General features: G+C 34.4%; 1 protein-coding gene across 4 annotated transcripts in view; it reads right to left on the bottom strand.

Moving 5' to 3' along the window:
* Positions 1–17,194, bottom strand: part of LOC115216277 (carbohydrate sulfotransferase 10-like) — a 167,590-nt gene that overhangs the window by 40,125 nt on the left and 110,271 nt on the right. For 2 of the 4 annotated variants that reach the window (XM_029785486.2, XM_029785480.2), the window contains exon 2: positions 8,126–8,181. The exons of the other annotated variants lie outside the window; for them this stretch is intronic. In XM_029785486.2, coding sequence (XP_029641346.1) covers positions 8,126–8,181 — 56 coding nt within the window. The remainder of the gene's footprint in view (positions 1–8,125; positions 8,182–17,194) is intronic. 4 annotated transcript variants of the gene reach the window in all.

Raw genomic sequence — 17,194 nt, 5'->3', positions numbered from 1 at the left:
CACACACACACTCTCTCTCTCTCTCTCTCTCTCACACACACACACACACATTGGGCGATTTGTTATCAAGCATTGTGAAGCGTTTGTTTCAAACATTTTGAAATCTCTTATCTGTGAAGTCAGAGGGTAGTCAGAATTAGCTTCATAAATATCCCTTACTTTCTGGACAACTATGTACTTCATTACATGTTCAGTGCTCTTATTTTATGTTTTGGGACAACAAACTAATCGCTATTCTCAGGATTTTATTTTTCCAGTTTACTACTGATTAGCTTGCTTATCCACAATAAGATAAGCGTCATTGCTGTTGTTTGACTCTGGTGTAGGTCTGATAGCGTATAGTTGTCATCATCAAAGGCGTTACAATTGTTTCCAGACTCTGTCATCTTTTTAAAGAACCGGATGTCGTTTGTGGATGTGATCAAAATACTACAATTATTATGTTCAATAGTGCGCTCTATAATTTGTATCGAACACAAGCTACGAAATTAGATGATTTTGGAGACGTAATGGTTATGATTACAATAAATTTGAATGAAGACCTTGATGAAAATTGTTGTTTTTGTTTGTTCCTTCTCGAGCCATGCCTGGCTCATAAGGGCCGGTTTCCCGGTTTCTTTGGCGTATAGGTTCCTCACCTGGACGGGGCGCCGGTCCATCGCAGGTGAGCTGCAAGATGCAGGAGGAAAGAGTGAGAAAGTTGTGGCGAAAGTATCAGTAGAAGTTCGCCATTACCTTCTGCCGGAGCCGCGCGGAGCTTAGGTGTTTCGCTCATAAACACACACATCGTCCGGTCTGATATTCGAACCCGCGATCTCTCGACCGCGAGTCCACTGCTCTAACCACTAGGCCATGTGCCTCCACTTGATGAAAATTGGGACCCGTTGATAACTCATTTCTGATTTCCGACCCTGGACTGCAACTATCAGAAGTTATAGCCGATCATATCATATAAACCAGTCGTTTGCATTTCACTACACGGTTACTTATATTCCTTACACTTTACATTGTCCAAAATAATGTTGTACATCGTATTATTAAATAAGTAATATTAAATAAGAACTGAGCTTAGAACAATTCAAAAAATTCTATGACTGAAAATCGTTCAGATAATAATCTATATTACCCACGAATATCTGAATGAGCCTGGGATTTTCTGACTGAAAAAATAAAACATTCACATCAGGATCTCATTAGTTTGTAAACAGTGAAATTCTAAATTTCAGGCAATTTCCATAGACACGATGACTCTTATGAACTCATTCTCGTAAACGCTTTTAAATGTCAACCCTGGCACTATGATGGTTACTTATCTTGTTAACAATGAGTTGGAGAAAGATAAATTTCAATACAATCTTAAAATTTGACTATGTACCACAGCTGGCTCGTTAAACTAGTTGTTGCTGCCATTTGATAACGCTTGCATGCATAAAATCAAATGACCGAGTTTGATTAATAAATTTCAGTATTCCAGTCGTATCATGTATTAGTCGGAATGAGGACCACACAACCCGATCTGTGTGCAGAAAATGAAATCCGTCTGATTCCATTTTCTCGCCTTCTTAAATTTTCCTTTGAGAAAAATAAATTAATTAGCTAGTAACAAGCAAGTTTTGATTTAAAATGCGGGCATTTTAAGTGCAAGTCTATCAACACAACACAAATTTCAAAAATAGCTATGTGTGAATACACCCACCACACACAAACACCTTCCACACATTTCTTTAACTGTTTATACGTATTTGTATGTATGTGTGTGTGTGTTTTTGTGTCTTTCAATACTTAGACAACGCAACACAGATTTTTAAAAAGACTTTCACTTTCAACAATTTATGAAGGTACGTGCATGATTAACAAATATTTTTACCAGCGGCGTAGCTACGGAAACGACCTAGTAAATTATTACACGCAAGAATTCATTTTGGTGGTTTAATTTCAACTGCTTTATGTTCAGTTATTGTCCAGATGGTCGAATGTTTATTTTTCTTTCTGTGGTCAATAAAATAAATACTAATAAAATGTCAACGCAGATTAATCTATAATCCATCATCTTACAAATTCAGCGTTGCCTTGTGTATATATGCCACACGAATTAATGACTGTAACATGTTTGTTACACACTCGTTTATCATTCTACAAAGAAATAGTTAATTATATATTGCAAATGTGAGCCAAAGAACTTTATTCTTTCTGTATATAGTAGATGGCAACGCCGTGTGTTCAAGATATGCTTTTCGCTCAGTTCAATCATTCTGCGAAGCACTTTAGAGTAGTGTTTTCTATCATAGCTTCGCGTTGATCAGTGCGTTCTGAGTGAATCGGAAATAGAAAACGTGTGTGAAGGGTGTATGTATGCATACATGCAAAAGGTTTTCGAGTTCAAAATATGTGCTTGATTCCAAGAATAGAGCTTTGCATCTTTGTTAGAAACCACTCCTTCCTTACAGGAAGATATCAAATAACTACAAGTAGAAGAGAACTTACATACATACATACATACATACATACATACATACATACATACATACATACATACATACATACATACATACATACTACAATATCAGAAAGGAGAAAGCTAATTCGAAGACTACAGATCCTATTTATCACTGGAACTGTAAAAATCTGTAACACTTTCCAGAAGTTTATCATTTAGATATGTATGAACATGTCTAGATATGTAACTGTACGCATGAGAATACATACATACGTACATGCATTCATACGCACATACATGCATGCATACATACATACTTACATACATACATACATACATATATATATATATATATATATATATATATATATATATATATATATAATATATATATATATATATACATACATACATACATACATACATACATACATACATACATACATACATACATACATACATACACATACATATATTTCAGGGTAGCAAAGAAAAAATTAGAAAATTTCTTTGCTACCAGTGGTCTGGCGAGAAGAAAAAAACTAGTCAATAGACTATATATTATTCATATAAAAATACAGTGTACATTGTGTTTAAATGTACACTGTATTTATATATATATATAAATGATAGTTCGGGAGCGACTACACACATTTTTTTCTCTCCTTGTTTTTTTCTGTGTCCCTTTCTGTAGAAGAGCGTAGGCTCGAAACGTAAAAGACTTTTTCTATTCCTGAGCGTTATACTAATACATCTGTTTGTTTTGTACACGACCTGTCTTCGTCTTTTGTATTTTTCGTGAACTCTCTCCCATATATATATATATATATATATATATATATATATATATATATGCATGCTCATATACGGATTTGCACATATGCATTTTATTTGAGTTGTAAGTTGTTCATAAGAGATAACCGGTCGGTAACAAAGCGGCAAGACTTTTTGAGTTGAAGTTCATGGAGTTTGTAAATTTGTAGTGTAGTTGGTTGAACATATTCTCAATCTGGGATTCTTTAGATGATTTGATCCGCACTCAAGTTTATGCATCGAAACATCTAAAGAATCTCAGATTGAAGATATTTGTAATGTCGAACAAATTATTACTGAACCGCTAATAGACTGAATTTGGAGATCCTCGTCAGTTTCTTTAGATCCAACTTCGAAACACCTAATATTTCTAAGATTTTGTGTAAATTTGTCGGTACATAGCCTAATGGGCCTATAATTATAGATACAAATGAGAATTCATAGTCAAGACACGTAAGATGTAAATTTCGCATTAATTCCGTATAAAACAATATCATATCTGTTATATTTTGCACCGAATTGCTGTTTTTATAGGAGTGTTCTACCAGTATTCTCTGTTTTTAATGGTGTGAATATATGATGATTCTGACATGCCTTTGATATATGTGTCAGGGCAATCTTTTCTGCTGGTAGCGTTGTAAATAGTCTTTGCACCTATATTATGCTTCAAGGGCAGATAATATATCGTATGTATGTATGTATGTATGTATGTATGTATGTATGTATGTATGTATGTATGTATGTATACATGTCTCTTCTGTATTTAATCTTTCAAATTCTTCCTCTGAAGAAGGAGCTGGTTTCTAACCAAGATACAAAGCTTCATCTCTGGAATGTAGATAACGAAAACAATGTCACATTTTAAAATTGGGAAATGTCTTGCATAGTTTTACTGTTCCGTTTACAGATTGTATTTGTAACGAGCGAATCAGTTGGTTGATTTCTTTTTCTGAAAATCGAAGCTTATCCAGACTGTCAGTTAGGCATTTACTTAGAAAATCAAGTGCTCCAATTATTATTGGTCTGAACGTAAATTTGTTATCCGGATATAGGAGCTAGAGGTTTCGAAGTAATTGTCCATAATTATCTTCTTTCTCTTCGATTTTCATAGAGATATTTACATCAGCTGGACAACTGACCTCTATGACGATACGTACATTTTCTTTTGTGTCCCAAACAACATCCGGCCTGTTATGTTTACACTTGACCGATATTTTGATAGGAATGTTCTACCAGTATTCCTTGTGCTGGCATTTGAGTACGTATTCAATAACAGCGGGTTCTTTATATTTATAGTAGGACAGTCTTTTTTCTGAATAGCATTGTATATTGTTTTTGCGACAACGTCATGTCTCACAGAGAGGGAGTACCTTGATGACATTTTTGGGCAGCTACTAATCACCCATGTGATGACTTCAACAGAAGTATGACATTATCTACATTGACGGTTGCATCTTGGAACTACGAAGGCTTCACTGTCTCTTTTGTTGATTAGGCATTTTGTAGCAATCTCCTGTTTTTGGATTGCAAATGCATAACCTTCGAAGTGTGATGTAATACAGCGTCATGAGTCCAAGAGAGGCTTCGCTTCATGTCAATGTTACTATCTTCTTCAAGTCTGCGAGAAACATACCCATGCATGATCTTTTGTTTTGGCATGCTGAGTGTTTCACTTTCAGATCTTCTTTGAGGTATGCATGTCCGGCTGATTTGGGGTTGTATGGGAGGTCATCAGGAAGAGAGTACTTCCTGAGTGGCTCACTTCCAACACGTAGGATATTGTTTTCTTCACTTTTCAGCATTAAGTTAATGCATTTACGTTTGTTGCTGATGCTAGTGTTGTTGTTGTTGTTAAGAAACAAGACGGGTAATGGTGATTAGGTGATGGTCTAGGGTTTTAGGGGCGGGTGACCCCAGACCTTGGAAAAAAAAAAACTTTGGTTGTCTTGTTGTAGTCGAGGGCTCTTCGTTGACGCCCGACACTGCTGGGTGGTGGCCCTCGAAGTCGCTGGAAATGGAGATCTCCAGGCCCAAATTCCTGAACGGTTGCAGCTGCTGCTGTTTACAATTACTGCAGCTGTTATTTACAAGTGTTGACTAAGACAGACTATGCAACATTAGAAGGCTGTCCACGCTGATCTCAAGCCTTTTCCTCCTTTATTACTTATTATGTAAAGCTGTTGATATCACTATTTTTGTGGATATTTTCAGTTAATGTTAGAATCTTGCGGGTTTTAATATCTACGGAGTGGATTTCTTCAACAGACCAGTCAAGTATCCCAAATTTTGGAATCAGAACTGTAAAGGCATTGCAGGGTATTGTCTTGTTGTAAGAGGAGAGTTCGGACTACCATATGTTTCTTAGTCTGGTTTAATATTCATGGAACACTCTAAGTTTATTCAAAGTACCTTGGTATGATGTATTTCCATCAATACCAAAGTACTTGTAGCATTCTTTGCGTACGAACACACACATACACACACACGTACACACGCGTACTCGCACACACACACACACACACACACACACACACACACACACACACACATACGCACAAATATCTGGGATGTTGCAGCCCTCCCTTTATCATTGAAATTATATATACTCTCAACCGTCATGCTACATACAAACCCAACGTGGAAAATATATGACGGCATCAACGATAAAAGAGTCCCAATACATGCCATTCTAGAAACCATAGACTCCATTTTTCGCTGCATGCTTAAATAAAAAATACTCAGCATCTGTTGAAGGAACAACACTAAATGCTGGTCGCCAAATTTATGTTGTAGAAAAGAACAACACTTCCTGAATATGTATGACATACAAACGTTTTCTTACCCTTCTTTCAAGAAACCACTCCATTCCTCTGTTTAACATAGACAGCCTTATTGGCAGATAACATTACGATCATATTCTCTTTTACTCTTTTACTTGTTTCAGTCATTTGACAGTGGCCATGCCGGAGCACCGCTTTTAGTCGAGCAAGTCGACCCCAGGACTTATTCTTTGTAAGCCTAGTACTTATTCTATCGGTCTCTTTTTGCCGAACCGCTAAGTTACAGGGACGTAAACACACCAGCATCGGTTGTCAAGCGATGCTGGGGGGAGGGGACAAACACAAATACACAAACATATACACACATACATGTATATATATATATATATATATATATATATATATATATATATATATATATATATATACACGACGGGCTTCTTTCACTTTCCGTCTACGAAATCTACTCACAAGGCTTTGGTCGGCCCGAGGCTATAGTAGAAGACACTTTCCCAATGTGCCCCGCAGTGGGACTGGACCTGGAACCATGTAGTTCGTAAGCAAGCTACTTACCACACAGCCATTCCTACGCCTATATTTAACTATTATTAGAAACTGCAACGCGAGTACTCCAACAATATTCGAATCATATAGAAATTTGGTTCCTCAAAACAGACTTAATGTAGTACCTATCAAATGTACTATTTTCTTTCTTACCAGCAACGCCAGTTTACATCGAATATAATACAACCATCCTGGTTCTCAAATATTACACTCACATTCACTCAGAAAACAAAACTGTTAAGAGTTACATAGAAGCCATCACGTCTTCAACAACACTTATAGAAACCATAATTGCTTCAGGTTTTGATACAAGATACAATAATGTTTTAGGGGAAAGGGGTTAGTCAATTACATCGACTCCATATCCAACTGGTATTTATTTTGTCGACCATGAAAGGATAAAAGGAAAAGTCGACCACAGCGAATTTTGAACTCGAACGTAAAGACGGATGGAATGTCGTTATGCATTTTGTCCGGCGAGCTAACGATTCTAGCAGCTCGCCGCCTTATATAGAAAACGTAATAATGAAAGCAAAACGACTCATAAATTCACATAACATAATCGACAATGAGGGACAAGCAATATTGTATCTTCACAATAATCCACAGTAAATATAAAGAACACAAAATTGTGCGCTACGCATCGTTAGCTGTACACTGACAGCATCTACAAACCAATTACAAAACGAAAAGTACAAAAAACGAAGAACCACCTGGACCACAAAAGGAACAATGTAGCATACTTCAAGCTCCATTTTATTCCCCATTACATGAATAACTAGCTTCGAAAATCCAGGTCGTACATAATTTTTGGAAAATTAGAACAATTATATGTCAAAACACCATCTCTTCCACTTAGAAAAACATTACACCACATATACACAGGTATAACTATAATGTCAATTGCATCACTGGCTGCTCATGCAATCCTGAGATACACCTCACCAACAATAGCTGAATAAGAATATTCTGACCAGGTTTACATGGCCAGCTCTCCTTCGTTGTTGCTGTCATCAAAATCTGAGTATACAAATATTGGCTTGTCAGCAGAGAGAGTGCAATATAGGAAGATGGTCAGGTTGCACACTCTATACAATTATTATTACATATCGAAGTATTGATGGAAACAAGACATAACTGGGAACAGGGATCTGTGAGACGCGACTTGTCCTTCGGTTGACTATCTGCGTAGAGCTCGATCAGGGCTGATCTCATATTACACAAATTCACTACCACCGCAACCAACAAATATTTCGAGATAATGACGGGACCTCAGTGTAGTTGCACGATTTTATTAGAAATTCTTGCCAAATATCCCTTAAACTACATTCTTCCGTCTTAAAATGTATGGTTTGGTCTTCGGTCGTAGATATGCACTCTCAAAACAAATCTGGGATTTAAAAAACACTACAATATTATTATTGTTGAATATTTTAAAGCTTCATGGCCATTGTAGTTTCTGAAACACAAGAGTAAAGAAATATGTAAATGCATTAGAAATGCAGTTAAAACTGAAAAAAAAAAAAATTACCTTCGGTAACCATCTGCTGGGCAATTGTAAAACTGTGAGCGGGTAGCCTAAAAACCCTGAAAATAAATAAAGAATTGTTGGAATTTAGATCGATTGTTCAAATTTGCTGAACACAATAGAATAATCAAGAAAGTGGATATTACATCAGACGAGATGCTATTTAATATTGTTAGGTAAGGATTTTACTTCAAATTAATCCAGTCTCGCTAAATTAAAATTTAGATAACATTGCAATCTTATAGCTTTTGTATGTAAAAAGATACTGAGGGAAATATTCTATGTCAGTAATATATAAAATATATGAATATATATTGTATAAAACGAAAGGTTACACAAAAGTAGAATTACATATATTATTTTACTCTCACTCTCTTTCTACCTTTTTTACATTTCTGCCTTTTTACTGAATTTCTTCGCGTATCATCATTCAACACCTTCGATGTATTACAGAAATATTTGGAAGCCTGCGCTTTCAAATATAAGAAGTATTCTAAAAGTATTTAAAGCCTTAATTAGAATTAAACTAGCTGAATACTCTATGAATTAGTTGAACGTTTAATTTAAGCATGCAGAGATGGGAACATCCCTTACAGGGACTATATCTGTGATATCCCAGACAAATACTTAGGGCTGTACTGATGAGAATACCAGGCTCTCATTTACTTACCCTTATTCTCAGTGGCTGCATTCGATATCTAAGAGCGTCTTTCCCGGCAATGTACAATTACTTCTTCAAAACTGGTGATGCTTTCTTTTCACGTATGTATTAATGCATTTAAGATGTATGTTTGATCTTAATACATACCTAATCAATTGCACATGTACTAACATCGTCACGTTTTACATTTGTGTGACAGGATAATTAATGTACAGGATTTTGCTCTCACAGTTACAAATTACAGCTAAACGAACAATCATCCCTATCATAATTGCCTTGGCGCAATATCTTGCTATCATTTAATGTACTATATGATATGATTGTGTCTTTATATGATTTTCGTTATGATTGGCTCATAACAGAATAGACCTAGATGAGATGCAGCTTTGTTTCGTGTCCGGAAAAATATCACGGATGCAATCTTCATTGTGAAACAGTTGAAAGAGATATACTTGGCTAAGGTTAAACCGCTTTTGCTGGCATTCGTTGATCTGGGAAACACATTTGACAAGGTACCACGTTTAGGCATTTGGTGGTCTCTAAGGAAACTAAGTGTAGACAAATGGATAGTGAAAGCTATATAAACCAAGTAGAAAGACGCGGTAAATAATGTGAGAGTCAACAACGATTGCAGTGGCGAATTTGACGTGAGGGAAGGAGTCCATCATATTTCAGTCCTCTCACGTTCACCACAGCCCTACAAGCCATCATAGAAGAGTTCAAGACTGGAAGTTCATGGTAAATCCTATATGCTGATGATCTAGTTTTCATGGATGAATCTGTATGGGGATATCTAAAATGGCTGCTAAGCTAATGTGTACATTTTAAGATCTTTCTGTATTCCTCATTGTTACAAAAAATAATTTCTTTATATTGGTAACTATAAACAAACGCATACATCTAAAGCACACTCACTACTCCCAGAACCACATCGTAGCCAGCTGATTTATAACCATATATTTGCTTTGAAAAAGTAGAAGAACCTCTCAACACGCACATGGGAATACACCAACCCACAAAAACAGACCACACAAAATTTCCAAGCATTCAACAACGACGTTCCTATACTGTACACGGTTATGGAAGGACCATAAACTCTATGTAGACCTTGTTATAAGGCCCTCTACCAGACCAGTTTGCGGGCTGAATATCTCCAGCAACTATAATCTATCATGCCAACCACTCCAACGACTTTGCAGGTTGTGTAGTAGGTCGCATGGATATGGTTTCACACTGCCCATCTTGCTGTGGAGATATCTACTGAGATTATCTGTGAGAGTGAAGTAGATTTCCGCGAAGTCAACACAAAGGAACTGGGCCTCCTCCTAAAACTAACCTATGACCATAACTCCCTAGACAACCATGACCGAAGTAGATTCTACCATACAAGATCAGAAAGGGGAAGACCACCTACCATCACCTCGGTAGTAGACCTACTGTGAAAGCATCCAGCACTCCTATTTAATAAATAAGATAGATAATTATAGGAAAATAGACTCTAAGGTCAGTAAGATTAATAGTTTATATAATAATTGTAGGGGGACGATTGAGTAGATTATGTCACCCTCTGATGATAAGATAAATACCAATATTGTACCATACCTAATAATCAAATTGTGACTTTAGAGGGCGGAAGAAAAATAGATAGATTCCGCCCTAATATACATAAGAAGTCTGGAAAGAGTAATATAGCCTGGTAAAATGCTCCTTTCAACTTTGCTATATCTACTATATCTACCTGCAAATATAATAAATTTATGGCAATTTTAGATAAAAGCTACCCTGCATCCCATAGATATAATGAAATATTTTCCCATAAGACAATCAGAATCTCATATTCTATCGTTCCCAATATAGGTGCCATCATAGCCTGGTTTAATAGAAGGAATATAAAATTAGCAAGAGAAATTAATGATAATACTAGTATTGTTAATAATGATTTGAACCACTGAAATTATGTTAATAATAATGAATATGTGGGAATCTGGAACAATAGGACTAATATATCTAATATGTATAACATAAACTGGGACTCCGATATTTATACTAGCCCAGATATTATTCACGCAGTACCTGGAGGTGCTACAATGAACTTAAATGATGCTATAGCGGAAGGAAGTAGTAATGATAACAGTAATAATAATGCCGATAATAATAATTATAGTAGTAGTAGTAGTAGTAGTAGTAGTAGTAGCAGCAGCAGTAGTAGTAGTAGTAATAATAATAAGATTAATAATAATAATAATAATAATAATAATAATAATAATAATAATAATAATAATAATAATAATAATCATAATAATAACAATGATATGAATATTAATAGTATTAGTAGCAGTAATGCTCCCGGTTGCAATTGTAGTGTAAAATCCCATTGCCCATTATTGGGTCGCTGTTTAATCTAAAACGCAGTTTACAGATGTACAATTGTTACTAAAACTGGTAGTTTTATCTATATTGGGTGTTTCATAAACATGAAAAAAGATAATCGCATTAATAAACATCTTTCATCGTTTAGGCTTAGACATAAAGCTAATAGTACGTCTTTAGTAAGATCTGGGAACTTAAGGAAAGCGGAACTAGTTGGGTTATAATACAGAGGGCGCAGCCTTACAGAGATAGTACATGTGGGTGTGAGTTTGTTCTATGGAAATTTACGAGATTTTTAAGTACAGAGACAAGAACAACCTTATTAACAATAGATTAGATCTAAGGGTATCATGCGTGCATAGCATCACCCGCACAGTTAAGTACATTCGAAACTAATCTTTATATATATAAAACTGAGAATGTGTGTCTGTCTGTCTGTGTGTTTCCCTAAAACTTGAGAACTATACAACCAATTTCATTCAAATTTTACACATGCCTTACTTAGGGTCCGGGGAGTGTTATCGGCAAAAAAGTATGGAAGGCCAGCGGTGCCAAAATCACAAAGTATGGAAGGCCAGCGGTGCCAAATCACAAAGTATGGAAAGCCAGCGGTGCCAAAATAACAAAGTATGGCAAAAATTTTCGAAAATCACAAAGTATCTTTTGCGAAAAGTTTTTGGGGAAAATTTTCCTTGAAATTTTCAAAAAAATTTTGGGGAAAGTTTTCGGTGAAAATTTTCTAAAAATTTTTGGACAAAATTTTCGGTGAAAATTTTCGAAAAATTTTTTGTGGAAAATATTCGGTGAAAATTTTTAAAAAATTTTTGTGGAAAATTTTCGGTGAAAATTTTCCAAAAATTTTGGGGAAAATTTTCGTTGAAAATTTTGGAAAAAGTATGGAAGGCCAGCGGCACCAAAATCACAAAGTATGGAGGGCCATACTTTTTTTGCGTAAAAATTTTATAAAAATCACAAAGTATTTTTTGGCAAAAATTTTTGGAGAAAAATACTTTGTGATTTTTCGAAATTTTTTGGGTAAAATTTTCGGTGAAATTTTTCGAAAAATTTTTGGGAAAAGTTTTCGGTGAAAATTTTCTAAAAATTTTTGGAGAAAATTTTCCCCCAAAATTTTCGAAAAATATTTTGGTTAAATTTTCAGGGAAAATTTTCGGTGAAAATTTTCGTAAAAATTTTTAGGTAAAAAGTATGGAAGGCCAGCGGTGCCAAAATCACAAAGTATGGAAGGCCAGCGGTGCCAAAATCACAAAGTATGGCAAAAATTTTCGAAAAATCAATGTTTTTTGGGAAAAATTTTCGGTGAAAATTTTCCAAAACTTTTTGGGGAAAGTTTTCGGTGAAAATTTTCGAAAAATTTTTGGAGAAAATTTTCCGTGAAAATTTTCAAAAAATTTTTTGGTAAAATTTTCAGTGAAAATTTTCGATGAAAATTTTGGAAAAATTTTTGGGAAAATTTTCAGTGAAAATTTTCAAAAAACTTTTGGGGAGAATTTTCGTTGAAAATTTTCGAAAAATTTTTGGGGAAAATTTTCGGTGAAAATTTTCGAAAAATTTTTGGAGCAAGTTTTCCAAAAATTTTTGGAGAAAGGTCAAAATTTTCAAAAATTTCCGAAAAATTTTTGGGGAAAATTTTCGGTGAAAATTTTCAAAAAATTTTCGTGGAAAATTTTCGATGAAAATTTTCGAAAAATTTTTGCGTAAAATTTTCGTTAAAAATTTTCGAAAAATTTTTGGGGAAAGTTTTCGGTGAAAATTTTCGAAAAATTTTTGTTGAAAGTATTCGGTGAAAATTTCCTAAAAATTTTTGGAGAAAATTTTCCCCAAAAATTTTCGAAAAGTTTACAAATGAAGAACAGAAATACAATATAATGCTTAGCAATTTACCTCCACCTCTAAGTAAGGAAATTAGAGATTTGCTACTAACCCCTCTCGAACTAGTTTCGTATTCTTCCATTAAAGAGGAAATATTGAAACGAACATCAAATTCGAAACAAAAAGAATTTGCGAACTTATTTAACCATGAAGAATTGGGAGAAAAAAATCACACAACTTCTGCGAAGGATGAATGAACTTCTGGGAGGACAGCAGATAGAAGAATCTCATCTCAAAGAAGTGTTTTTCACTAAATTGCCATATAAAACTTTGCTTTCGGCCGTTAAAAACCGAACCTTCATTCAACAGTTGGCAGATTTAGCAGACAGTATTCTGTAATTATCGTCAAAAGAATCTGTGAATGCAATTCCATCTATTTCAAATGAAATACAGGAGTTAAAAAATTGTTACGAAAAACAATTTGAGTTATTAACAAAAAAAAATAGAAAGTTTAAACCTCGAAAGTTTAAACCTCGAAAGTTTAAACCTCTTTTCAACGAAATAATACAAGATGGCGCAGGAGATCAAGGAGCCCAAGCTTCAAGAGAAACGCCATATGTTGGTACCATGCAAAATTTGGAGACAAATCATTCAAATGTATTAAACCTTGTGCATTTGATTTCCTAAACACAAAAAAGAAAAATTCGGGAAACTTCTGAACCGCAGATTGAATGCGACGAAATATGTGGATAACATCATAAAGAGTCGCGTATTTTTCATCTATGACTTAGATTCGAAAGAAAGGTTTTTAGTTGATACAGGAGCAGCTTGTTCAATTTGGCCTGTAAAGCTTTTAAAACAAAAAACCAAACCTGTATATTTGACTCTTCAAGCAGTTAATCAATCTGAAATCCAAATATTTGGAGAGATTAGCTTAACTCTAGATATAAATTTAAAAAGAGAGTATAAATGGATCTTCATAGTAGCAGATTTACCATATCCAATATTAGGAGCAAATTTTTTGGCACACTATCATTTAATGGTAGATGTTAAAAAACAAAAATTGATAGACACAGAAACTTCATTAAAAATTCAAGGAATGAGATTTAGAAAAAGCACAGTTAGTCCATTGTATTTCATAGCATCCTCGGAAAATAGATATCACAGGATTTTGAAGAATTATCCGAATATCACGAAACAGTTAGCTCCAAATACCAAGTGTGTGCATTCGGTAGAACATCACATCGTCACACAAGGACCACCAAGTTTTTCTAAGCCGAGAAGATTATCTCCTGAAAAAATGAAGGTGGCTAAGGCAGAATTTCGTCATATGATGGATCTCGGTATAATCCGTCCTTCCAGTAGTAGCTGGTCAACACCATTAGTTATGGTAAAGAAAAATCTTATAGACTGGCGACCTTGTGGAGACTTCAGGCAACTTAATGCAAAAACAAAAGCAGACAAATATCCGATACCCCACATTATGGACTTTGCAACTTCTTTGAGCGGTTGTAATATTTTTTCAAAAATTGATTTAGTCAGAGCATACAATCAAATTCCTGTTGCAGAAAATGATATACCGAAGACAGCGATTACCACTCCATTTGGTTTATTTGAATTTCTTCGCATGCCTTTCGGATTGAGGAACGCAGCAAACACTTTCCAAAGATTTATGGACGAAGTAACAAGAAATTTACCTTTCGTATTTGCTTATATAGATGATATTCTCATTGCTAGTCCATCAGAAGAAACACATGAAGAACATTTTAAAAAAATTTTCGAAAGATTGACGAATTTTGGCATTGTGATAAATCCATCGAAGTGTGTTTTTGGTGAACCCACTATATCTTTTCTGGGTCATCTTATAGATAAAGATGGAATTCGACCATTACCAGAAAAAGTTGATGCTTCCGATGTTGGAATCGGTGGCGTTCTGCAGCAATTTCGTTGTAATTCCTGCCAACCATTAGCATTTTTTTCAAAAAAATTCAAAGCACCAGAAACTAAATACAGTGTTTTCGGCAGAGATATGTTGGCAGCTTATTTGTCAATTAAACACTTCAGACATCTTCTTGAAGGTAGGTCATTTACTTTATTCACTGACCATAAACCGTTAACATATGCATTAAAAAGTTCTTCGGAGAAATATTCTCCTAGAGAAATTAGACACCTTGATGTTATTTCACAATTTACTGTGGATATACGTTATATCAAGGGTGTTGAAAATTCAGCAGCAAATGCACTTTCTAGAATGAATGTAGATGCATTAAATTCATTAAACACTATAAATTTGGAAGAAATGTCTAAGGATCAAGTTGCAGATAAAGAATTTTCTTTATATAAAAATTCCAATTCAACTTCTTTAAAATTTAAAATGTTGCCGATCCATTCGTGTAATTCACATATTTGGTGTGATATTTCTACAGGTTTTTCGAGACCATTTGTGCCTGAAAAGCATAGAAAAAATGTTTTTTCTAGCTTACATAATTTATCTCATCCAGGTATAGAAGCTTCATTGAAGTTGATATCAAGTCGTTTTGTTTGGCCTGGTATGAATAAAGATGTTCGTTCCTGGGTCAAGTCATGTATGCAGTGTCAAAAATCCAAAGTACAGCGTCATATCAAAGCACCATTAGGTACATTTGCAAATCCAGATGCGCGATTCCAACATATCCACATCGATATAGTTGACCCTTAACTCCATGTGAGGATAATATATATTTGTTGACGTGTATAGATCGTTTTTCGAGATGGCCGGAGGCTTATCCGATAAAGGACGTATCTGCAGTAACTATAGCGAAAACTTTATTTACCAATTGGATGTCTAAATTTGGCATACCAAATACAGTGACAACAGATCGTGGTAGGCAATTTGAGTCTAGCCTGTTCGCAGAATTCAATAAATTGTTGGGGATTAATAGAATTCGTACAACTTCATATCACCCACAATCTAACGGAATGATAGAAAGGTTCCATAGGCAGTTGAAATCATCATTAAGAACTTATTCTGATTCTAACAGTGGTATTGTTAGGAATTAGAACTGCTGTTAAAGAAAATATACAATATTCTCCTGCTGAACTTTTGTACGGAACAACATTAACTCTACCTGCTCAAATGTTCGAAGAAACTAATTCTTTTAATGGAAATGTTAATGATTATGTAACTCGTCTTAGGAGATTTCTTACGGATATTCCTTCCTTTACAAGAAAATTGCAAAATGTTAAAAGTTTTGTTCCTTCTGATAGAAATTCTTGGACACATGTATTTGTACGTAAAGATGCTGCTCATAATTCACTGAAAAATAAATACACCGGACCTTTTAAAGTCTTGTCAGTTAGAGACAAAACTATGACTTTGGAGATGAATGGTAAAAAAGAAATTGTCAGTGTCGACAGAGTAAAAAAAGCTTATTTCGACCAACATTCATGTCATGAAAATGAAGATATGAGCAATACATATCAACATAACTTGAAACAAAGTGATATTCAAAGAAACAAATCCAATGTTAATGGAAAAACAAAGTCAATTTTGAAATTACCTACAGATGTGAAAAAGACTAGAAGTGGCAGAATTGTACATTTTCCAAAAAAACTTTTTCAGTTTGTTTGAGGATTTTCAAAAAGTTTTGTTTGTATTCCTGGATTATATATATAAAAAAAAATTTTTTTCCAGTGAAATGACATGAACTATATATGAACATTATAATTATAAAGCCGTATTGGAAAGGCTAATTTCATATGTTTAACATATAAATTATAAATGCATTATATATAATATAATGTTGTAACCATTAATTCAAAAGTTGTATAAAAAAAAATAAGTATTACGAATTTCCTTTCGCAAAATTTTAACAATTTTTCTGGCGAGAGGCTGATGTAGTAATAACCATGTTAGTCATTTTGAAATGTGGCGCGAATTGGCAAAATGACGTAATGTCTTTGCCAAAGAATTATCATTTTCGTTTTTTTTTCATTGGTTAATATAACTGCTCATATAAAGATTCTATAAGTTTCGAAAAGAATATTTGTCATGGATTTCGATTCTTTTTAAGTCAAGTTGAGCAGTTATAAAAACCTGGGATTTGGGAAAAAACTTTAGTGTTGTTTGGACACTCTTTTGAGACATCGGTAATTTTCATGCCATGTCTAGAGTTAATCACAAATCTATTTTGATTTGTAGGTTAAATTATTAGTTAGAAAAGAAGAAATTA

The sequence above is a fragment of the Octopus sinensis genome, linkage group LG1 (assembly GCF_006345805.1).
Source record: "Octopus sinensis linkage group LG1, ASM634580v1, whole genome shotgun sequence".
In the NCBI taxonomy this organism is placed as follows: Eukaryota; Metazoa; Mollusca; class Cephalopoda; order Octopoda; family Octopodidae; genus Octopus; species Octopus sinensis.
The sequence above is the reverse complement of the archived record's forward strand: the minus strand, read 5'-3'. Positions and strand labels throughout refer to the sequence as shown.